The sequence below is a fragment of the Telmatherina bonti genome (genome assembly GCF_933228915.1).
Source record: "Telmatherina bonti genome assembly, chromosome: 3".
Classification (NCBI taxonomy): Eukaryota; Metazoa; Chordata; class Actinopteri; order Atheriniformes; family Telmatherinidae; genus Telmatherina; species Telmatherina bonti.
The window spans coordinates 11,311,498-11,336,117 of record NC_136621.1 but is presented as its reverse complement, the minus strand read 5'-3'; the positions used below and the strand labels follow the sequence as shown (position 1 = coordinate 11,336,117).

General features: G+C 41.6%; 3 protein-coding genes across 12 annotated transcripts in view; 1 reads left to right on the top strand and 2 right to left on the bottom strand.

Annotated features, from left to right (window-relative positions):
* elf2b (E74-like factor 2b (ets domain transcription factor)) overlaps window positions 1–7,754 on the top strand; it is an 18,877-nt gene extending 11,123 nt beyond the window's left edge. For 3 of the 9 annotated variants that reach the window (XM_079265061.1, XM_079265063.1, XM_079265062.1), the window contains 7 exons: window positions 3,762–3,875; window positions 4,094–4,270; window positions 4,474–4,560; window positions 4,670–4,865; window positions 4,961–5,365; window positions 5,482–5,659; window positions 5,899–7,754. In XM_079265061.1, coding sequence (XP_079121187.1) covers window positions 3,762–3,875; window positions 4,094–4,270; window positions 4,474–4,560; window positions 4,670–4,865; window positions 4,961–5,365; window positions 5,482–5,659; window positions 5,899–6,483 — 1,742 coding nt within the window. In that variant the 3' untranslated portion in view covers window positions 6,484–7,754. Of the gene's footprint in view, window positions 1–1,475; window positions 1,576–3,761; window positions 3,876–4,093; window positions 4,271–4,473; window positions 4,561–4,669; window positions 4,866–4,960; window positions 5,366–5,481; window positions 5,660–5,898 lie in introns of those variants that run through there. The other 6 variants (XM_079265069.1, XM_079265068.1, XM_079265065.1 and 3 more) reach the window with 6 other exon arrangements.
* On the bottom strand, window positions 6,557–24,620 carry noctb (nocturnin b). Of its 2 annotated transcripts, none has more exons than XM_079265072.1 (5): window positions 24,484–24,620; window positions 11,935–12,080; window positions 11,671–11,845; window positions 9,467–9,798; window positions 6,557–9,385 (listed from the first exon to the last, which is right to left on the bottom strand). In XM_079265072.1, the coding sequence occupies exons 2-5, from the start codon at window positions 12,070–12,072 to the stop codon at window positions 8,864–8,866; spliced, it is 1,167 nt and encodes a 388-aa protein (XP_079121198.1). In that variant the 5' UTR covers window positions 12,073–12,080; window positions 24,484–24,620; the 3' UTR covers window positions 6,557–8,863. The 2 variants fall into 2 exon arrangements, with proteins under 2 accessions (XP_079121198.1, XP_079121197.1); XM_079265071.1 differs by lacking the exon at window positions 24,484–24,620 and adding an exon at window positions 19,082–19,221 and having other exon boundaries at window positions 6,560–9,385.
* On the bottom strand, window positions 21,903–24,149 carry ccdc175 (coiled-coil domain containing 175; the record flags this gene model as incomplete). The annotated part of the gene is made up of 1 exon (XM_079265115.1): window positions 21,903–24,149. One exon carries the CDS (start codon window positions 24,147–24,149, stop codon window positions 21,903–21,905), a length of 2,247 nt encoding a protein of 748 aa, XP_079121241.1.

The following is a 24,620-nucleotide window of genomic DNA, read 5'->3' as shown; positions in this document are numbered from 1 at the left end:
CTGGTAGTTTGCAATACACAAGGACTCATGTTTGCAAATAATTCTCAAACCAGAGAATCAACAGTTTGGTTGCTGACCTTTTTGTTCTTGTGTTCTTGTACTGCCACCTTGTGGATATTTTCAGACAGTCCCACAGTCGTCTGATTTGCAGGTCCACAGTTTTATTGCTTCTATTCAGTTTGACACTAATAAAGAGATTGTGCATTTCAAGGTTTTCATATCGCAGAGCGTAGCCTTCATATAAAAAGTACTTAAAATGGGTTCATCTTTATAGAAAAGTGTTACTATTCCGTTATATACAACATATGTAAATAATTTTATTGCTATATTCATAGCAAACACAAAGGTTGCAAACAAAAGATGGTTGCACATAATTCATAAAAGCTTACTTATAACAATCTTCTCATATCTTGATGTACTATGCAAGACTTTTTACAGCGCTGAAAAAATGAAACTCTGGTTGTAAGATTGCAGATGCATTTGGTTTTTTAAAAAAAAAACTTTTTGATATACATTGTTTTGTCAACTTAAATTGATGGCAAAAAATAATGCATGCTTTTAGTCACTAGCAGCTTTTGGCCAAAAGGAAACCAGTTGGCAGACTGTAATATCCAGAAGCCTGGCACAACTTCTCTCGACTTATTTGTTGGTTGATATCTAGACTTAAACATGGATATGTGTGTTACAGCTCTAGTAACTTTTTAATATTAAAGTGTTTGGATTAGTTTTGCATGCTCGAACCCCTTGCATCTGGCATCATAGTGGCTTAAAACAGATGTGGTTTTCAATTAAGTTTTCAAGACCAGTTTTGATGGTCATGTTTTGTTGAGCAGTGGGTTGTACATATCTAATTGGTGTTTTAAAATTTTTCTAGAGAAGTTCCCATTGAACATTAAGACAAAGTTGCAAAATAGCTGTTACGCTGTTCAATTAAGTGGTTATTGAATTAGAAATCAGCAGAGGTGGCAATTCCTGGTCCAGCAAGTAAAAGTCCTGCCATGTTTTTGGATCTATCTGTACATTTAGAGCAGGTGTTTTCACTAACAGGCTCGTTTACTTGGCAAATAAACTCTGCTCATTAAATTCAGCTCGTTTGGTGACTGGTTGGAAAAGCTGCCGGACAGGACTTCCACTTTCTGGACCGGGAATTGCCACCTCTGGAATTACTTTTTTTTTTTTTTTTTTTTTTTTTTTTAAAGAAGCTTTTTGCTCTCTGCTTGTTCTCTGCTTTGACCTGGATCAGTAGTGAACCTACTCACCAAAATGCACCATTGTTCTCTATTAGATTTTAACCAGTGTATTTTTAAAACACCTTCATTTGACGTAGTCACTACGCAACAGAGGGAGGGCGAAGGGAGGATTTCCTGTTGTCGCTGGCGGAGGAATACACCTCTGCCGCCGTGTTGCGTCTCGCTGAATTTGCAGCGATTTTCCCTTTAGCAGCGGAGTGATCTGAGCTAGCAGCTTCCCATACAATTCAGTGAGAAGTCATTGTGAATCTGCAGCAAGAGGAAAACATGGCGACTTCGCAGCATGAGGGACACGCAAACCAGCTTGATCTGCTCATCAGAGCCGGTAAAAATACATCCACGTATTCCCAGCCGTAACTCGACGTTTTTGTAAACGCGCAGCTTTTGTTTTTTAGTCTAGAGCGCTGCGCCCCGGACCGCTACCCAGTGCGGTGAAGTAATGGAGGGCAATCAGGAAGTGATCACCTTGGTAGCAACCTGCATGGCGTTGCTACACGGCTTTCAAACCCGGTTTAAATGACTAAAATCGTCCCAGGGTTGGTGGGTGTGCACAGTCACATAGTTGTGCGTGTTTTGCATGTATGATCAGATTTTTCCATGCTTTGCAAGATGTTGAATAACGGTCTCCTCGTCGGGTCTGCACAACCAGGAAGTGCATAGATGTTGTCTTTCCTACGTCTTTGCCACGCTGTCTGAGTCGGAAGGACATGTGGGTTTATTTTTACGGACAGGATCGTGGACACGGACTACGATGTAACTTGTTTTTGTGATTAGTGTCTGTTTTTTTTTTCTTCTTTTTGTAAGTGATAAACGAAAGTTTCTGGTATTTTCATGAATAATGTTCACTGCATTTCCCCCTGGGATTAATAGTACATAATTTCTTAAAGTATTGTACTTTGTTAATTTTTTTTATAGGGAATTTAGACGATTTTGGCTGAGATTTTTGGGGTGGAAAGCCAGGTTATGATAAATTGATTTCACTGCTTCCGTTATCTTGCTGTGCAGCGTGGGACGGCCTGGCTCTCGTTTTCTGTCCCGTCCTCTGCACTTACTTCCAGATAAACATTTGATGTTTTTTTTTTTTTTTACTTATTCTTTTTTCTTTTCTTTTTTTTTTTTAATAGTTTTTTTTTTAACCAATATTGATTAGTTAGGATAGCGTAGCTTCCACTTTAATTTGTTCACATTTATCTGCTCCGTCCCGATGGCGGAAGCATTGTTTTTCAGAAAGGGCGGAGTGTGTCTTTGATAGACTCTTCCGCCGTCCAATGGTGTGCGTGTTGTATTAAAGCTTTACTCGCCGTCCAATCAGATTTCAGTTGGGGGAGGTTGTTAATCTAAATTTGAGCCAATAGGAGGCGAGGCGGGTGTTGAGTGACAAGAGGATTCGTGAGCTTCTTCGGAGAGAACTGGAGGGAAAGAATGAAGAGTGTAAACACGGAAGTCATCAGAGGGAGAACTACTTTTTGTCGGACTAGCTGGTATTCTTGACGCCTTTACTTAGTCATGAATATTTAACAAAACTTTTACCATGTACTTGTACATATTTTCCCTTTACTTTAACCAGGTTTTTTTTTTTTTATTACTATTTTAGACGGGGAGAATTTTTCAAGTCTCCACCTAAGCTGCACCTTTAGTTAACACCTTTTGGTGGTCTGTATTTCAGTAAAGCTGCTGGTTTCAAGGACAGCTCAGCAGGCTGTGGGATCTCTATGATGGCTATCTCCAGATCTTGTTTGTTTAAGAGAGGGGTCCCAGGGAGTGGGGCAAACTAAAGATAGACCTTTTCTCTACCTTGCATGGTGCCTGTTGCCACAGTGAGATAGCCAAAAATGGACAGGGCAGGGTGTAATGGTATCTCGTGTTTCTCTGTCGTGATTGACAACAGCAGCAGGTGCTGTGGGTTCCTTCACAGGGTCCCAGAAGAGACCACAGCCCCTCACCCCCTCCCAACACACACACAAAGAAAAGGAAAAAGAAAACAGGCTGTAGTTAATTCTTGAATACAATAGTGTTAATTCTAATTTTTGAAGTTAGAACCAAAGTTGGCATTGGGGATTTATGCACGTTATCATTTCTGTATGCAAATAAAGTTCATATATATTGCCCCCCCCCCCCTTTTTTTTTTTCTTTTACAAACAGCTATCACTTGGTTTAATCAAAAGCCAAAGCTGCAGTGCTGTAGATTGTTTGAAGGATTGTGTATTTTTAAATGAGTCTATTATATTAAAACAGAAAATATCATCAATGGCCCCAAACCAGTCAGGCTTTCTTCACAAGGGGCACCATAGGGTTGACGGGGTTTTTTTGCACGAGGTCTGTGCAATGGACTATGTTGTGATTGATGCAATATTACTTTTCGATTTGATACAGCATTAAGTAAGGAAGGTGAGGCCTCAGTGATTTGTTATTGCAGAAACACTGTAGATCTTTGATTTTTTTTTTTTTTTTTTTTTTTTTTTGTCCTAATAAAGGATTTTGTTTTTAATTCTGCATTTGTTTGTGTTGCAGTTGAAGCTTCTGTTCATGGTACCAGTGTCCACTGCTCTGATAAAACCATTGAGGCTGCAGAAGCTCTCCTACACATGGATTCCCCTTCAAGCCTCAGAGAAGATCGTAGCCCAGGTGATGCACATAAACCAAGTGGTTTTTTTGCACAAAGTGTGCTTTTTTTTGGCCTTTTATAACTTTTAAAATCCACGTGATTATGGTCACATAAATGGATCCTTAGTACTATATATCTGGGAAATCTTTGATTTTTTTTTTCTTTTCTTTTTTTTCTTTTTACTAAAATTTGCAATTTAAATATTAAAATCCGATCTACTTTTGATTACTTCATCTAGAAGCTTTTGTCCCACCATGTGAAGGAACACCCGTGTTTCTCCATGCTGCCATGCGGCCTGACATGATCACAGAGTCGGAGGTGGAAATCTCAACTGAGGAATGCTGCGAGGATGGAGATGAGATGGTCACTTTGCTTGATGAGCCAGAACCTGACGAGCCAGTCAAAAAGAAGAGAGGTATATTCCCAGTGTTTAGATTTTTTTATGAACTCTGACAGCTCGGCTCACAAGGTAGTTTAAAAACCCCAAACCAAGAAATTTTCAACACTGAACGTCATTGTTTAAAAGCACCATCTAGTGGTCGAATTGCACCAAATGCTCTCAGTTCAGAGAAACAAAATAAAGACAAAAATGTTTTTTTTTTTTTTGTCTTTTATAAGGTGGGCGGAGGCCAAAAATCCACTATTCGTCTGTTTCCAATTGTTCACCAGATCTTAGCATCAAGAAGAAACCGAGAGAAGGCAAAGGTATCTAACTATGGAAATAACGGGGCATAAATGTATCCAGAGAGCCAAATACTGTCAAAAGCAACAGTGATTTGTATTTAGTAGTGCATTAACTAAATTTGGTTTCCAGCAGGAAGCACCACTTACTTATGGGAGTTCCTATTGGACCTTCTCCAGGATAAAAACACTTGTCCCAGGTATATCAAGTGGACCCAAAGAGAGAAGGGCATCTTCAAACTGGTTGACTCCAAAGCTGTATCCAAGCTTTGGGGCAAGCACAAGAACAAGCCAGACATGAATTATGAGACCATGGGACGAGCACTCAGGTAAACATTGTGTGACTGCAGTGGATTTTAAATAGATTTTTATTGTACATAAAACAAAACAGCATTTTAATACCTGAGTATTCTTGTGTTGTCAGATATTACTATCAGCGTGGAATCCTTGCCAAGGTCGAGGGCCAGCGGCTGGTTTACCAGTTCAAAGAAATGCCTAAAAACATTGTCATTATTGATGATGACAAGGCAGACATGGCCACCTCGGATGATCTGATTGGCTCAGACACAGCTGCATCCTATGAGTGCGTGCCTCCACCGTCAGACATGTTGCTCCAAGCCAGTGAGTTGTCTTCCTCCAAGAAGCCCAACATCTTGCGGAGTACTAACAGGGCCAACGTAGTCCAAGGTCCTGTCGGCTCAGGTGGCAAATTAATGCAAGGCGGTGGACCAGCAGTGATGCCGAGGATAGTGGCTGTTTCAGGAGCACCGGATGGGAACCAGACCCAGCAGTCTCAGGCAACCATGATCTCCACTGCTGCAGGTCCAAGGTTAGACCAGGATCTTTAGTCTGGACATGATCATTTCATTGCTGATGCAGATTTTGACTTCAGTCCAAATAAAGATTGATTCACGACCGTAGTTTCGTCTTACCTTCTGTCCACAGGACGGTGCGGGTAGCAATGCAGGTTCCCGTTGTCATGACGACATCGCTGGGCCAGAAAATCTCCACCGTTGCTGTGCAACAACCAGCAGTCACGACAGGAGGAGCTGGTCCCACCACCATCCTCACCAACACTTCTGCCATCAATGCAGCTGCCGCCAACGCCAGCTCACAACAAAAGGTGTGGCCACGAGGAGACCAACCAGCTAGCATCCCAGTTTACGTTTCTTAGCGACAGGTTTCTTCGGCCTATCTCAGCATGATTTTAATATGTTTAATTCTTTTTTGTTCAGCATAACTTGTTAAACGCTGAAAAATTTGGAATGATAGAAAAATATGTTGTCCATGTCGTCTTTACCGTCACGCATCTGGTCCTGCTTTGTGGGGTATGAAACAGTTACGTCTTCTCTCCTCTGTTAGGTTGTGATCCAGACCATTCCCACCATGGTCCCAGCGACCGCGGAGAATGGAGACAAGATCACCGTCCAGCTGGCTAAGATCATCACAATCCCAGCCCACCAGCTGGCTCAGTGTCAGCTCCAGACCTCCACAGGCACAAGCAAGTCCAACGTTGCCGCCTCTCCAACAGGCATCAGTCTCCTCGGGAGCCCCCTGACAGTCCGGGCGCTGGCCCCCGTCAGCGTTGCCCCGGGAGCACAAGTGATGAGACTCACCGTGCCCACGCAGACGCAACAACAGACTCTGGTTGTGTCACAGCCGGGAAGCGTTACCAGCGCTGCGGGCGTAGTAACCGTGTCAGCAGCCAATCAGACTGTGGTGACGCAGCCTCACATCATCAGCGGCGTCATCAACGGCTCGGAGCTGGTGATAGGAGGAGCTGGAGGAGTTACAGTAGAAAAGCTGAAGGCTGCGGGTGTCCAGGTTCAGGCCGTGCAGATGCCGATGACTGTTCAGAACGTCAAATCAGAAGCTGTGGACACTGACGTTGTCGCCAAACTGGAAAATCCAAACGTGATGATAAAGACAGAAGAGCCTGAGTGTTAAAGCATCTTTGTCTTCCACAGAACTTTAGTTTTACTTTTCCCAGTTCGTCTTTACCTGTAATAACCACCAGCAGTCTGAGACTTGAGACTCCCAAACGTCTGCTTTTAGTCCTAAACGTATCATTACATATTTGTTACGAACTTAACTGAACAAAGCCAGCCTCCCTCAGAGCCACGGTGCTGTGATGCATGGAGGCATGCAGCATAGGAAGAAAAAGACTTTAAAGGGATTTGTAAGGAAATGCAAAGGGACCAACCTTGATCACTACAGTTTACGCCTTGTAATTGGATCGCTGGCACTGACAGACTGGGGATTGAAGGGGGCGGGGCTACTACGACACTACAAATATACAAGGCAACGACAAAGAAGAAAAAAAACAACCAAATTTTAAACTATAGTACACCCTGAGGTGTACAGCAGCTCCTTTAGAGAGCCTTTATTTCTACAAATGTTAAAACCAGCATTTTTTTTGAAGAACTTGTATCACTGTGCAGAATGAACGTTGGTGATGCTATGAAAGGAGAGAGAGTAAGTAGAGCGGTGAGAAGCTATCATGAGGAATGGTATCGGACATTAAATTGTCACATAAGTGTAAATATATCTTTACTATCCAGTTTACGGAGCTAACGTTAACAGAGCAGCCTTAGATTATTTTTTTTCTTTTGTTAAAACTGTAAGCTGAACTTTGTGTTTTGATACTTCGTACCAGGCGCAGTATTATTGGTTTCTCTGCATCTGTCGGGCTGTTGAGGCTCATGTAGGCTCACTCTGATCGGCCAGACTGCTTGCAGGCTGTCTCCAAAGTTTTCAGAAAATCTCCAGGCTTAAATGCAAGTTTGTTTTTAGGTTGGGGGGGCCGGCAGACGGTTGCCGTGTTTAGTCCGGCTGCAGCCATTGCATGTTGCCATGTCGGGTGATGGGATGACATCAGAAACAAGAAACGTATTTTAAGTCAAGAGTTCAACAATGAATTGATTTGCATTATTTTAATCTTTGCAAGAAGCATTGAAAAAAATCACATGTTTATGCAAAACGGCTGCAGGATATTGTAACCACTGTGGATCCCTGGTCACTTTACTCTGCGCTTAAAACAGAGGGTCAGTTTGTCAGAGTTAGTCTGCCATGTTGGCCCTGCCCCTACATTTCATTGTTTTTTTTTCTGAAAAGATTGTCTGTTCAGACTGAACTGTTTGTATATTCAACATTTGAAGTATATTCTATTTTGTTGTACTCTTGTTTCAAAGTGTATTAAAGTAGATTTTACTGACAAAGATGTGAAAGTTGTTTTTGTTCTCCAGCTTGTGCAGGTCGTTGCGATTCAGTTGCTTAATAAAATGGTGTACGATGTGTGCAGGCAGGCTAGGCAGCAAGAAATACTAAAATATTTTTCACTATCTTTATTTTTTTTCATATAATCTTTAAAATTAGTTTCCTACAGCCTGTAGTACTAATTAGTTTGAAAGTGTTGGTTTTGCATGAACACCACCTCCTCCTCGCCAGGTAGAAGCGGCACAATTCACTTGCACACAGTTTATTTTATGGTTAAAGCCACAGTGCTGCAACCATAGACATAATTTTATAAATAATATAAAACTGTCTATGTCTATATGCATGTCAGATCACCAGCTTCCTTTTCACATTTACTGCACTATGCGGCTGTTCAGAGGAATTACTGATGCTTCGCTCTGAGGGTGACACGCTCACTGGCAGGATGAACCTGTTAGAAAAACTTAATTTGTGGAAAAACGTCAACTGTACGTTACTGGTTGCTATTAATTGGAAGTCTGGGGGCTGCCATTAAATCTGGCGGGATTCGTAATTAGGCAGGCACCTATCTGCAAATTATGGGACATGCCAACTACCTAACCCTGAAGTTCACAGCGTCCGCCTGCGTGAAACTGCACTAAAATGCAATATTTACGCAGAAATACTCAGAAATCAGCGGGTTCTTTGCACATCCTGCAAAGTATGCAGTTTTAGTTTTATTTTTAATCCCCTTGTGGTCAAATAAATAGAAAATTAAAGCAATTTTTTTTTTATTTTAACCAGGTTTTGAGCAAAAACACTTTAATTTCAGTCTTCAGCAGTTTGAAGTACAACTTGTGCTGCAGTCTGATTTTAGGGTTACTTAGTAAAAATAGAATTATTCATGTACTGAGTGAGTACAGGTGAAGGTACGAGTTAGTTCAGGGAGGCAGACCATCACTGTGTGCATCTCTACAACTCCAGCAGACTTTGATTAGATTTGCAAAACTCCACGCTCCGTTTTCATGACAACTCGTCTTTTCTCCCCTTCAACTGCATGCTGCTTCCCTTCTGGAGTCACGCAGACCAGGAGCAAACCTTTAACTCCACAGCATCATATGCACATGCTTCAGTCTCATTCTTTCTCCTGAAAGCTGAAGTCACAAACCAGCGAGAGATGATCAGAGGGATAAATAAAAGATGGAAGCCTGTTGGGTCCAATCTGCTCCTCAGTGGGCATGTCCAAAACAGCATCCACCTTCAGTGTGCTCTTTGTGTACCAGACGTAGTCCAGCGTGGAGCAGCATTCCCCGGTGGCCCGGATCTTCCATGTCGTGTATTCAGGCTCTGTCGAACCATCTTGGCTGAGTTTCTTACAGGCAGAGTCCAAGCCAAGAGGAGAAGCCGCAAACCGTCGGTACACTTCCTCAGTTGGGACCGCGTTGAAATCTCCACAAATGAGCAGAGGTATGTCGCCGCCGGCATTTCCTGCAGACCTGTCGGCGAGTTTTTGGACCAAATTTTGAAGATGCCACAGAAGGTCTGATCCCTGAGCGCTACGAAGCCACTCCCAGCCAGACCTGGCTTTCAGGTGGGTCACAGCCACACACACACATCTTCCGGTGCTGCGACAACGCAGAGTCGTCACTACGGCAACCTGTGTGGAAAAAAAAAAAAAAAGCGCTTAGTCACAGATGCTTCTCTTTCTTTCTTTGCGATGAAGTGAAATTTTACCCACTTGGTTAGTGGGAATCATCATGGCAGAGAGTTGTACGTTCACGCTGTCCAGGAGCTCGAATCGTGACTGGTCAAAGAAAAGTGCACAGCCGTCGGGGCCGTTGTTGCCTTCCACATTCAGGCACGGAGACCAGGGCTTCGGGCAGAAGTGACTGTTGTAGCCCAGGCCTGCTAGAACTGGCTGGAAGGTGTCATGGTAGTGATCAACTTCCTGCAGGCAGAGGATGTGAGGGCGGTAGGTGAGGATCTCCTCTAAGATGAGGAACTTTCTTCGGGACCAACTGAGGGCCTCCTGGGGACACTGGACAAAGTTGTCAACCCCTTCGCCCAGTGCTGAGGAGGGGAAAGAAAAAACAAAGACCCCAAATTCACATGCAGTGCACCTTAAATAAGATGAACAAAATGAGCTACAACAAGGGTGGCCAAGTATGGTCCTCAAGAGCCGCAGTCCTGCAAGTAGGGCTGCACGATTATGACCAAAATAATCAAGATTATTTTGAAAGATATTGTAATCACGATTATTAATCATGATCATTCATTGTGTCTGGAAGAACATGTATCTTTTTATGCACCAGTTGTTAAAAAAATAAATAAATAAATAATAATAATAAAAAAAAAAAACATATACATATATATACACATATATATACATATATATACACACACATATATATATATATATATATATATATATATATATATATATATATATATATATATATATATATATATATATATGTGTGTGTGTATATATATGTATATATATATATATATATATATATATATATATATATATATATATATATATATATATATATATAAATATAAATATATATAAATATCTATCTATCTATCTATATATGTATAGATGTAGATGCTTATATGAAGCTGCTTATTTCATATTTAATGAGCAACTTCGTCTGCAGCAGGGCGGGTTGTGCACGCGGCTGGGTTTGTGTATTTTTTGTTTATTTTAATGCCACATGTTGTCAAAATGTTTGTATTTTTTACCACCTTGATCAGCTGTTTCATCAAAACAATCCTTTTTACCTGCAACAAGGAAAATGCGGACCTCAAATGTCCAACCAATCCAACGATACTTAACTGGCTGCTGGTAAAAAGTGTCCTCGCAGCTTAATGAACCCTTAACCACGCGTTTGTCTCCTGGTGGTTGGCAGAGAACTGGTTGAGAATTGTGTGAACCAAAACGCATGCAGCAGAGCTCGGGTTTTGATTGTAAATACCGTTGATGATCAGGTTTATTTAATTGTGGCCACCAAAATCGTTTTCATGATCAAAATCCGATTTAATGTGCAGCCCTACCTGCAAGTGTTGGAAGTTTCCCTGCTCCAACACACCTGACACGTAACTATCAGACTCGTGGAGAGCTTCATATCTAACTCTGCTTGTTACCCCAACATGTGCAGGAATGAGTCTCTCGAGGACCAGACTTGTCCACCCCTGAGCTACATGATAATCTCCCTGCAGGACCGTGTTTGACCTCAGGGGGGTGCCATTTCAGTTCAGACTCAGAAGTTTTAAAAACTTGACACAATTTCCTTTTGACTAGAATTTGAACTTAAATCCCTGAAATTCAGAAAACTACAAAGTGAAGCAAACTCAGGCTGCACTTGTTCAAGCACAGACACTGACAGGACATCGCTGAGTTTTTGTAACTTCCTCTGTAAATGTTTCAGCTGAAAGGAATGACTCAGCCGACGGGCAGATCAAACTCTTCTCAGTTTCCCAGATACTCAGAGAAAAACCATCAGTCGATCTGGTCTCATCAGAGTAATGAGAGTCTACACGCCTGTCTATGAATATCACAGCCAACTGTCAAGATGTCGGAGATGTTGCCAGACTTGACATGCTGGTAGAAACAAGCCGTTTCATTTGAGAGTCATGTCGACACAAGACGAGTTTAAAGGAAAAGGAATGACGACTGGCAACAACTCATAGCGTCACTAAAACTCACTTAACCTGCTGTATTAAAAGAGCTGTTCTGTGTGGTCCTGCGATGGACTGGCGACCTGTCCAGGGTGTCCTTTCGCCCAATGCATGCTGGGATAGGCTCCAGCTTCCCCGCGACCCTTCATCGGACTAAGCTGTTAGGATTAGGATAATGAATGAACGTTGTAGGTGGAGTTCGGATCCTTCCAGATTTGGTGCCAGACAGGTAGCCAAAAGAAAAAGACTTTTATTTACCTTGGGCTAATATGTTCCACTGCATCACCCTGATGGGGCTGTGGGGGCTGCTGTCGCCATCACTGAGGAGAACGAACTTCCTGTGGAGGCGAGGCGGTTGGTCCCGGAGGGCCTCCTCACACTGTCGAAGCAGCTCCCCTGAATCAGGAGGACATACCGAGGAGCCCTTCCGCTGCTGATATGTGGAGAACGTCGTGTCAGAAAAAATAAATAAAACAAAACTAAAAACCTGCCAAACGTTTACGCAGAAGAAACAAGACCCACCTGACAAAAGTCTGGATCCAGGTTTGAGACTGCAGCTTGGTGGGGGTCCAGGTAGGATGGAGGGAGGGAGAGCGGAGAGCTGCTGCTGCCAAGGGTCTGGGTCAGGGTGCCGTACAGCCTGGTGGCCCCCCCACCCATCGGATAGACTGATGAGAAGGAAAAACAGAGGAGATAAAATAAAAAGGGAGGACTGAGACAACCATCTTTATTCATGACCGAGTAGACACTGATTTATTCATTTTATGCGTTTATTTTGTGTTTGCTGTATTTTATTTTTCATGGTTTTTGTTTTATATTTTTACTTCATTATAATATTCAACATTTTGTTTCAGTTGTCATTGTTACAAAGTGCTTTATTAATAAAGTTGGTTTTAAAATGACACACTGGTGTTTTTTTTTTTTTTTCAGATTACTGTCTGTATTTGCTGACCTCCGGATCCAGGCGGCATTAAACCATCACAGCTGTCAAATCGCTGTCCCTCTTTGTCTTTTGTGTTTTTTTTTTGCCTGAAGCACGAGTCAGACACGTGCTCTGACTCGTGTCCTGCAGTGACTGCATGTCTGCAGCTGGTGGTCACTGTGAACACGAGTGCAGCACAATGTGCCTCATGTCTCGCTTCAACATCATCTGTTGCCTCACAAAAAATAAAACAAAACAAAGGGCTTTCAATTGAAAGTTAAAATTGTTTGGCTTATTGATATTACGGTCAATATCTTGATACTTTAAACAAAAACTATCATGTTGCCGCTTGAATCATCCCTGCAGACGTGTAAAGATCCATTAAGTGAATGTAAACAAACTCCACATAAAGAACTTAAATAGTCTGTAAAAATAATAAAAAGAGAAAATTGTTCTCCATATTCACCCTCAACCATACATGGAAACCAAAGTGTAAATAATTACATTTACACAGTCCTTAAAGCGTTGAAATGTGGACACAAAACTCAGCTGGCATTTCATCAACAACATGATTCACTGTTTTATGTCAAAACCCTGCTTTCAGGACAGCCATGCTCAGAAATGCTTTCTGAAATACTTAGAAGTGTTTCTGTGGTCGTTCCAGACAGCAAGAGACTCTGAGATCACAACTAACCTTAATGACACTCACAGACTTACAATGTAAAACCACTGGAAGGAAGACTTTGCTGGAACAGAGAAAACCGAGGAGCTTAAATTCAGCACGAAGCTGAAAACAACTGTAGTGAGTTGGGTTTATCAGCAACGCCTCCTGTTCCACATGCATTGCATCCATTCAGGCAAATAACCTATTATGAGCAACTATAAAACAACACAAAACACAACATTGCAGCCACAGAGCAACTTTCAGTTTTTACCACAAGTACTGCAGGACACACCCTGCTGATAATAAGCTGATTCAGAGTTTGTGCACACAGAAACCTCTTTTTCTCAACTTTATGCCCCCTTGAGTACTAACCTGTGATGATTCTGAACTGCAGCAGGTCAAAACATTTGACAAATTAACTTGACAAAAAAAAAAAAAGTATTAATCTTTTATGAAGATAACTATATTTCTAGCTTGGTTTAGTTTATTTATTTTGAACAATGAAAGAAAATAAGAAAAGAAAATAAACATACATACCTATACATACACATGTACATACACACACGTGTATACATATACATACAAGTTAAGGAAATAATAATCACAAATATTAATACTAATAACAATATTATCCTCAAAATGCTCAGCATAAGTTCTAATATTATATAACAGCCTCTCCAGTGGTTTTGCTCCAGCGAATCGCTCTCTGGAGAAGACTGATATGCACAAAACTTAATATAATCTTTGCCCTGTCAAACAAATCCTGGTTTCTCTGCTTCCCCAGACTGAGACGATAAGTGATGGCTGAATATAAAAGGTCTCATCCAACCTCTGAATTTTTCTACAAATAAAACAGAAAGGCAGTCAGACCAACCCGTTTGTGTTATATCAATACGGTCCAGTTTTATCAGCATGCAAGCCAGATCCAGCTGGGTTGTGCTCGGGTAATTAAATGCACACACATTAGATATGCAAAACTGCAACAGAGTCATTTTCTGATACGAGGTAAAAGCCACAAGAAGCAGCAGAATATTTGCCTCTTACCCAAAGTGTGCATCACTCTCCTCACCTACGCTTCCTCTGTAAAAACGTCCTTTATGGCTCTTTTTACTGCTACAAATAATCCCTCTTGCAGATACGTTGGCTGTCAGCCTGGCTTTGCAGACAGTGTTTCTGCTTGTGTTCAGGAAAAGACGCAGATGTGTTGTCTGTCAGACCACCTACTGCTGCTTTTAAAGTCTCAGGAAGAGGCAGGGCGAGATTAGGAAGCAAAAATGTCCAAAAGGCATATGGAGCACTGCCGGCCATGTGCTGCTGGGCTGGTTTGGTGTGTCAGTGGCTTCCCATGAATCAGCCACCACTGCGCAGACGTGCTCAGATACGTAAACACAATGCGGTGACTTCCTCAGAGCTCCTTTTACCCAAGCGTTGTTTTCCATTCTGCATTCTGTACTTTTCCACGCATTCAGGTGACTTTAGTTCTTATACTTTAGTCAAACTCACGGATATAAACAAGAGTTTTAAAAAGTACTCACTGCCTTCAGCAACTGTTCCTTGTTGTTGTATATGACCTGGAATTAAATGGATATTTGTGAAGGATGTTTGGAGGGGGGTAATTGTTATGTAATTCAATTATGTAACATTAAAAATATGAAGACATTTTAGTATTTTAAAGTGCAAACAAGAAATAATGATAAAAACAATACAAAACCAAAAAAGTTAATCATGTTTCGATCCTTTCAACGCTTCAAAATTGTGAATTGATATGTTTTTAGCCCGTTCAGGTTCTGCAAACTTTTTACCTGGTCTTTAAACCAAGAATCATCCGTCTATTCAGGGTTCGGCAACATTTAATAATAATGCTGCAGATTCCCGTTCGGACTGAGGTCAGGGTCTTTCTAAATGTAATAATATTTTCACTGTGTCTTTTTATTTTATTTATTTATTTTCTTAATGTAATAATATTTTCACTGTGTCTTTTTATTTTATTTATTTATTTTCTTAATGTAATAATATTTTCACTGTCTTTTTATTTTATTTATTTATTTTCTTAATATAATAATATTTTCACTGTGTCTTTTTATTTGATTTATTTATGTTCTTAATATAATAATATTTTCACTGTTAATCTGTATGCTGAGGGTCTTTGTCATCAGCTCTCCTGTATTTAGCCCCATCACTTATTCTCTCCGTTCTGACCATGATGAGGAGTCATCTTTTATATATCTACTACTTTAGTTTACTCAGCAAATATAATTTAAATGTGTGCTTACTTACATTCTCTACAGCAATAATACTATATAAGCTTTACATAAGAAGGCCAACATAGTTCACTATGAAAGTAAATATTGTAAACATGTTGGTCAACTACCTGCATGTTAACACCTTTCTGGTGAAGCTGTAAGCCTGTGCCGCGGTTGGAGAGGTTATGACACCTGTAGTTTAGGGTTTACAGATGAAACCAGCTAATTATGAGTCAGAACCAAATAAATAAATAAAGACGAGACACAAAAAGTTAGGAATACTCAGCTTGTGAGGTCAGAATGTACCTCCACTTCATTATACCCTTTACAGGTGAGCCTGACTGGACTTGAATGCACACGTAAAAATGTTCGCTGTTGACGTAAATTAACATGCTGTTCTCTGACAAGCCGATTAACTGCAATAAAAACACACAAAAAAATCGTCTGAACCACGAATCTGCCACTAAATATTCAGGTTTAATAAAAACTTGTGTTAATACAGTCTGTTTCATCGTACCGTTCACATTCCGACATCATCAGACCAAGACAATATGAAACACATAATAAGTTATTAAGACACTGATTAAGATGAAAATGAAAAAAAGCTTTATTGAAGCACTTTGGCAAATTGCTAAGAATTATTGTTGTTGAAAATTCTTGGATTCTCTTACCAGGACAAAAACATGAGGTAACTGCATAATTTTTTGTGTTTACCAAATTTAAAGTAGATAAATTTTAACACGTCATGAAATTTGATGTATTATATTATATTATATTATATTATATTATATTATATTATATTATATTATATTATATTATATTATATTATATTATATTATATGTTTTGTTATGTATGCTTAAAAATCTGTTATTTAAAAGACCTTTTATTTCCAGAGTGAGATATGTAAAAGATCTAGTAGCCTAATCCACAAGCAACTGAGCAACAAACACCTAAACTATGATGGCTGCAAAACATACTAAAGGCCCACTAACTGCATGGCCAGAGTTCATATGGACTTGGTAAATGGACTTGTACTTCTATAGTGTTTTTCTAGTCATGCAGACCACTCAAAGCGCTTTACACTACTTGTCACATTCACCCATTCACACACACATTCATTCAACACACTCATACCCTGATAGGCACATTGGGGGGCAGCTTGGGGTTCAGTGTCTTGCCCTAGGACACTTCAGCATTTTTTAGTCAGAATCGACCTCACAACTTTCCAGTTGAAGGACGACTGCTGTTCCTCCTGAGCTACAGCCGCCACGCGTACATATGGACTGTCTTTGGGTATAACTTTGCCATTTCATAGTAAAAGACATCCTGTGGGACCAGCGGAGGACCTGTGAACCAACTCAACTGGCTCTACGATGTTCTCAAAGGGAAAAGAAAACACTCCCCCAAAACAAACAATTTAAAGTATTACTTTTTAAAATGAACCTAAAAATGTTTACATTCAGATTGTATTTTTTTACATTTTCTACTTATTCTACACTAATAAAAACAGTCATGATTAATATGTTGCACATTGAGATGGTGTGGCCTTGTAAAGAATGCTGATGTGTGTGTGTGATGTAACACACATCAGCATTCCTTACATACCAAGGGATTTCAAACATAAGGTGACAAAGACAGGATGTCATCTTTCACTCTGTCTCAGGAGAGATGGACAAATGCAAGATCTGCACTCACTTTCTTGAGCTTTGTTTGCTACTTCAGTGTCCTTGGGTTAGGTTGGCTTAAAAGTTCATTAATAATGGTCAAGTACAGTAGAGAGATAGATATGTATATCGAGATATGTATATGTATATAGAGATATATATAGATTAGATATGTGTAGAGTAGATATGTATAGATTAGATATGTATAGATGTACAGACAGACAGAGACAGACAGACAGACAGACAGACAGACAGACAGACAGATAGACAGATAGACAGATAGATAGATAGATAGATAGATAGATAGATAGATAGATAGATAGATAGATAGATAGATAGATAACATCATCTGTTGCCTCACAAAAAATAAAACAAAACAAAGGGCTTTCAATTGAAAGTTAAAATTGTTTGGCTTATTGATATTACGGTCAATATCTTGATACTTTAAACAAAAACTATCATGTTGCTGCTTGAATCATCCCTGCAGACGTGTAAAGATCCATTAAGTGAATGTAAACAAACTCCACATAAAGAACTTAAATAGTCTGTAAAAATAATAAAAAGAGAAAATTGTTCTCCATATTCACCCTCAACCATACATGGAAACCAAAGTGTAAATAATTACATTTACACAGTCCTTAAAGCGTTGAAATGTGGACACAAAACTCAGCTGGCATTTCATCAACAACATGATTCACTGTTTTATGTCAAAACCCTGCTTTCAGGACAGCCATGCTCAGAAATGCTTTCTGAAATACTTAGAAGTGTTTCTGTGGTCGTTCCAGACAGCAAGAGACTCTGAGATCACAACTAACCTTAATGACACTCACAGACTTACAATGTAAAACCACTGGAAGGAAGACTTTGCTGGAACAGAGAAAACCGAGGAGCTTAAATTCAGCACGAAGCTGAAAACAACTGTAGTGAGTTGGGTTTATCAGCAACGCCTCCTGTTCCACATGCATTGCATCCATTCAGGCAAATAAACTATTATGAGCAACTATAAAACAACACAAAACACAACATTGCAGCCACAGAGCAACTTTCAGTTTTTACCACAAGTACTGCAGGACACACCCTGCTGATAATAAGCTGATTCAGAGTTTGTGCACACAGAAACCTCTTTTTCTCAACTTTATGCCTCCTTGAGTACTAGATAGATAGATAAGATAGATAAGATAGATAGATGCCAGTTAGCTCTGATTCCACATCAATTCTTGGACCAAGAAAAAATTCCCTTTGCTTGACTTTAGAAATGACAAATATTCAGAGGAAACAATACTGGTAAAACTGTGCACAAGGTTTTATTAATAGCAAGCGAACACCGATCCCTGGAACAGCACAACCCTGTTTCTTTATACACAGAGTCAAACTCAAGTTTCACCCTAAGTTTAGAACTAGTTCAATAAAACTGTGTTAGGTGTGTTTAATTTTAGATCAATGTGAAGCAGTAATGAACAAAAAGACATAACTTTAGAGGATTTTCTGACAGTATGCAAATAAACGCATTATCCTAAAGTTCAGTAGAAATAAAACAAACTGAACTCTGTTCTTCAAAAGAAAGACGTCCAAGTCCAAGATAACAGACCAGCTATGACTAAAATATCAATAACCAACCAAAATCCAATACAAAACGTATCTACATCCTGAAAATGATGAAACATTGCAACAAGTTAAAAACAGGTATTCACCCAAAAAACTTTGGTATGATAATGACAACAGGGAATTTGTGAAGCAACATTCCCTCATGAGTGTTTTGTGCTTTAGCAACAAAATCCTACATCAGCAATGCTGACTGTAGGCAGTTAAAGAGAAAAAATTCCATTTCAGCTCAGCATTTCTGTAAAACTCCACAACAAAGTCATCTCAATCCACTTTTAAAGATGTAATCTAATTCATTGTAGCCTGATTATAATCCAATTAAAACTAATCAGTTATACAATCCACTTTAGGCCAGTGTATGATAACAATGTTTATATAAACCAAATATCAAAAATAATTAGTAAGCTCAGAAAACGCAACATATTGCATTGAAACTTCTTTGATTTAATCCTCCATCCTGAGCATGCACACGGCTGCGAGTGGAAAAAACTCCTTCAGCCACACTGTAAACACAACACAAAGCACAGCTGCAACCTCCAAACCAGTCTTCTCCTTGGTTTTCTAAGCTCTTACCTGCTTTACTGGCATAAACAGATGATTTCCTCCCAACTCAGACTCCCTCTGTCATTAAGGTGTATTCAGTCCTGCCAGGGTGTGGCACAGGGAGATATGGCGTGCCTCTTTAGGCATGTGTGTGTTTAGAGAGAAGTAGCCGTGGGTAGCTGACCGACCCTCAAGCTAAAGGGCAAGGTCACAACAGACAGAAACCTGATCGCTTCTGCCATCTGCTGGCTGGAATCATGCAGAAACAAGTGTTTCTTGTCCATCCATCCATCCATCTTCTGCCGCTTATCCGGGGTCGGGTCGCGGGGGCAGCAGCCTAAGCAGGGAAGCCCAGACTTCCCTCTCCCCAGCCACATTTGCCAACTCTGCGGGGGGGATCCCGAGGCGTTCCCAGGCCAGCCGAGAGATGTAATCCCTCCAGCGTGTCCTGGGTCTTCCCCGGGGTCTCCTCCCAGAGGGACGTGCCTGGAACACCTCACCAGGAGGCATCCTGACCAGATGCCCGAGCCACCTCAACTGGTTCCTCTCGATGCGGAGGAGCAGCGGCTCTACTCTGAGCCCCTCCCGGATGACCGAGCTCCTCACCCTATCTCTAAGGGTGAGCCCGGCCACCCTGCGGAGGGAACCCATTTCAGCCGCCTGTATACGAGTGTTTCTTGTTACCAAAAAAATCCATTCTGGGACACCTGAAGATGGAAAAAAAGAGGATAAAAAAAAAAAGAAAAGAAAAACCCTGACGCAGGTGTTTCAACAAAAATCAACTGAGAATCAACTATTTGGAAGAATTGTTACCTCACAATTCAGACTATGAATTATTCTATATGTTCCACTGTGTGATGGTGACAGCAAGCAAACTTTTTCTAGTCGTTTCATCAATAAAAAGGCAGTTCAGACTGGCACTGGAGGTGTGCAGCTGTTGCTTTGGGATGTGAACACATCAGTCTAGTTTGTTCTCTGAGCGCCGATATCCGTCTAGAGTTTCATCGCTCTTTGTAATCTAACCAATGATGGTGGGATCGTTGGCAAACTACAAAACAGACATCTCTTTGTGCGGTCATGGGTGAACAGAATGGCCTTGAGCACGCAAACCTGAAGCTGCTCAACTGAGAGCTCAGTTTTCACAGAGAAATCATTTATCACAACAACAAATTAAAAAGAGAGAGAAAGAAAACTAAAGTGTGTTTAAGATTAAGTAAGTCAAAGTGGGAACAAAACCTTAAAGTGACTATTATACACATTTCAGTCTAATTTATTTTAATATGCAAGTCCTGAAGGGCAAGAAATGATCCAGCATTTTTCACAAACCCCTTCATTCATTTCGTATTGATCCTCTCAGATCAGCCTCAGGCAGAAACAAACAAAAAGAGAAAGCTCCGCCCTACGTCCTACCTGCGAGCTGCGTCTGATTGGTCAACTGCTAGGAGTCGTTATACTCAGCAGTGAAGGTGGGCATGGCTTTCTTCTCGTGAACGCCTAGAGAACCTAGAGAAGATGACCAATCACTGAGTCCCTCCCCCGGGACGTCACTAGAATTTTGAAGTGGAAAAGAGTCTCTGAAACTAATCATTTCCATCGCCATGGAAACCAAACGTAGAGTCATAGACCGTATATGAAAGATGAACGTACCCTCCGGCAGTTAAAAGTGAAGCCTAAGTGCATAAAGCTGCAGTTCCCTCTTCATCCACTAGGGGCTGGCTGCAAAACAGAGCAAATCCCCATTGACTCCCATGTTAAAAAGACCAACTTCACAGCAGAAATAAACATGTTTACAGCCTGGTTCCAAAATCCATTTTCGGTTAATAGGTCAGGTTTACCTTCATGACAACTGTGGGGGGACTGAATTTTTTTCTAATTCGCTTGTTTAAAATTTAATCTCAAAGTTTGGCATATTTATGGGCATGTCCTTTTGATTTACAGGTACCCGATCTCCCGCTTCTAGTTAGAAGAACCTAGAACAACCACGGTTTTTCGCCAGTTAACAACGTGACCAGCTTACCTCCGTTAGCTGGTTAGCTCCTGTTAACTCTGGGTTAGCTCGGTAAGCTCTTAGCTACAGAAAGCTCGGAGTTCGATCGATGTCAATTATCCACCATGACGCTCACAGCCCCCCTCTCAGCTCCGCCTCCTTGCCCATATTTGTATTTTCTAGGCGAGACAAGACACATGCCCCTGCCAAGATGGCGATGGTAGGAACCGCCCACCGAGCTTCAATTCAGCTCTTCAGAAAACAGAGGCCGTCCATCTCTTTATATACAGTCTGCGAGTTGAGTACTGGAAAACTCAAACATGCGTTTAGGTAATAAAAAACTGTGACGTTCAAATGTCTGATGAGTATTCAACACTAGAACACTGTAGAAAGCTCAGAAAACTAGAAATAGCATCATAGAGCCGCTTTAACAGTAACATCGCACACGAGGACAGACTTTGTCTTACAATAAATGGTTTATTTGCATGTTTTTAAGTTCCTTTAGATGCTGAGGAAAAGGTTTTTCAAAATAAAAAGTCTAAAGCAAAGCTATAAAAGTATCAGATACTTTGTTTTGCAGGAGTCTCCACTTAGAGACCACATCTAAGTTTAACTGTAAAACACATCAAGTGTTAAAATGTTTGGAGGCAACAGGATGACACACCCACATCTCCATTTAAAATATAAATAATAATAATCATTTCCTTCTGGTTATTCATTCTGGTTCAGATTTTCTTCAAACTGGCCGAGTCGGTGATGCTGTGGAGATGATCAGTGAACACAGAACTTATCTTTGTGTTGCGCCAAGTCTTTTAATTCTAGTTAATAACGACCCTGAATATTTAATGCACACATCATCTCCATTTACAAAGCTGCCGACTCAGACGTGACCATGCACTCTGAATATTCCAGTATAGCCCTATCTCCCAGTCGCTTGCTGAAATCCAGCATTTGCTGGAGTAAGAGTGCGCTGACGTCCGACAGCTGCTGTTTCCTGGCTTTAAGATGGTTCAACAAGGAACTCATCAAGGCCAAAAGGGTTTCGTCTCTACTCTGACAGTCCCGAGTTACCAACAGATCCTCTCGCCAGGCTTCCTGTAAACCCTCATATAAGACCTTTATGTTGTGTTCGAGCTGCTTGATGTCCTTCTTGTTTCTGTCTTTCCCCTGTCTGGTTCGGCTAATATCCTCAGTCATCTGTCTAACACGGAGATTTAGTCGGCTGTTCTCCATCCTGACCTCCTCCAGTTTCACGCCGTTGTTATAGAGACGCACCTCTAAAGCTCTGAGCTCCAAAGCCTGCTCGCCCAGCATGTCAACGTAACAGTTTTGCAGGCTTTCCAGCTCAGTTTTCATGTCCTCTTTGGGCTGCAGCAGTGAGCTGATTTGCTCTTTCTTCCCCTGCATTGACAGATTAAGCTCAGACCTCTTTCTGTTCAGTTCACATCTAAGCGCATAAAGTCTCTCATGCCTACTTCGCGCCTCACTGTATTTGACTTCCACGTCCTTTAGCATCTCTTCTTTCACTTGCAGCGCTCTCTGCTTCTCCTGGGCAATCTGGCTGATGCGCTCTGCTTCTGCCGTGCAATGCTGCATCTCCTGCCTGTGGGTGCTCTCTATTTGTCTGCACTCAACCTCCGATTGAGCCACATGGCTCATCAGCATATCAGCATCCGAGCTCTCAGGCTGCTGCTGATGAAGTGCAGCCTCTTCTTGAAGCAGCCCTTCATATCTGCTCCTGATGCTGCTGATATCAGACGTCATTCTGGCCACATGCTCCTCCTGCGTCTTTCCTGCCTCCTCCAAGAGCTCACAAAGTTGCCTCTTTTCCTCCTCAGACTGACTGATGTTCTTCTTCTCTGCGTCCACATCAAGGCACAACTCCTCCCAGTTCCTTTTGAACACACGCCGGTTGATTGTATCTGCCTCCTGGAGCTCCTTGGTCTGCTTCTCCATCTCTTTGATGTTCTTGCTGTGTTTGACAATGGAAGCGATGCGCTCCTCCAGCTGCAGCTTGGACCGCTCCAGCTGCTGTGACACATGGAGATACTCAGCCCTCACGATGTTTTCTTCATCTTGCCGATGCTTGAACACCTTGTGGACCCGAGCCAAAGTTTCCTGGGTGAGTTGTCTTGATTCTAGCCCAGCTTCTTTTTTGCCATCCATTTTGGCTATTTCATCTTGGAGATTTTGGACGGCAGAGCTGAAGGCAGCCTTTAATTCCTGCAACTCCTTCTTCAGCGTCTCCCTCTGTTGTCTCATTTCTTGATGCTTTTGGATTTCCGCTTCCAGCTGCTGTTCGCAACGGCACCGAGACGCAATTTGTTTTCGCATGCTGCTCTCCAGCTTGCACATGTGAACATTCAGCTCGCCAAGACGGCCACGGGTTTCCTCTCTCCTCATGTTAACTTTCTCCAACTCTTGTCTCCTCCTTGTGATAGCTTCCTTCTGCCGATCAATCTCCTCCCCAGTCTGCTTCATCTCTCTGGACAGCACATCTTTTTTCTCAGGTAATGCCTCCCTCTCCAGTATCATGCTTTGGTGGAGAGCTGCCATTTCCTGCTGGACAGCAGCAATGGAGCATTTCAGCTCCTCTATCGTTTCATGTGTCTGATCCAGCTGCATCTGCAAGCTATATTTCAGGGTGAGATGGTCATTCAGAGCGGTAACAATCACATCTTTCTCTGCTTGCACCTGTTCTCGTTCTGGTTGAAGCATTTTGTTTTGGCTCAAAAGTCCCTGCAACCTCTTCAAGGTGTCCTCCTGGAGCTGACACGTGGTGCTGAGACCAAGGCGCAGATGATCCATCTCCTCAGCATAAGATGCCCGCACTGCTGCCACATCAGCCATGATGCCTTCGCTCATACGTTTCAGCAGATTGTTAATTTGGTGTCTCAGCTTGCTGTTTTCTATAGTTTCCACTTCCAGCTGTTCGTGACTGGTGCGCCTTTCCGCGTCCAGTGTCGTGATAGCAGCCGCTATCTCCGTCAGGTGGATGCTGGCTTCAGGTGCACAGGTGACTCCCTCCTCTCTCAGCTGCTTGTCCAGGTCTTTTAGGTGCTCCAAGGCAATCATGACGGTGGGGAAGTCGGGGGTGAGGCAAGAAGCCATGGTTTTTTGTTTTTTTTCCTTTATGTGTACTTCTCTATAAAGTCTGACCGAAGCGTTAAAGCTCAGATAATTGCCAGAGTTAATTTATGAATGGTGTCACCTAGACAACAGTTGCTTCGCTACGGGGATCACAACGTGTGACGCAAGAACGTTGTGAGTAGAAGCTAACTGTGTGCTAACTGCTAACAGACAGACAGAGAGGTCAGAGCTGACGGAAACCACGCGAAACTCAAGTTTACGTTCACCTTGGGTTGAAACAAGAATACAAGAGACCGTAGCGGTTGTAGTTATGAAGTAAAACAGTATTAATGTCGACAACAGGTTTGCACCTTACCTGAGAGGTACAGCAGATTCTCATGAAGCCTTTAGTGTCATGTGCCAGTCCAACAACATGCCTATGCCTGCTGAAGTCAACAGAAGTCAGCTGGACGTGAGATAACATCAAACACAATAAACACAAACACAATGTCA

Excerpts from the sequence above, each read along its gene's own strand:
- noctb (XM_079265072.1), bottom strand. The coding sequence starts at position 12,072 with ATGGGTGGGGGGGCCACCAGGCTGTACGGCACCCTGACCCAGACCCTT. Across the intron at positions 11,846-11,934 it reads TGGATCCAGACTTTTGTCAG|CAGCGGAAGGGCTCCTCGGT; the intron begins GTGGGTCTTGTT and ends TCCACATATCAG. Across the intron at positions 9,799-11,670 it reads GTGGAACATATTAGCCCAAG|CACTGGGCGAAGGGGTTGAC; the intron begins GTAAATAAAAGT and ends TCCCCTCCTCAG.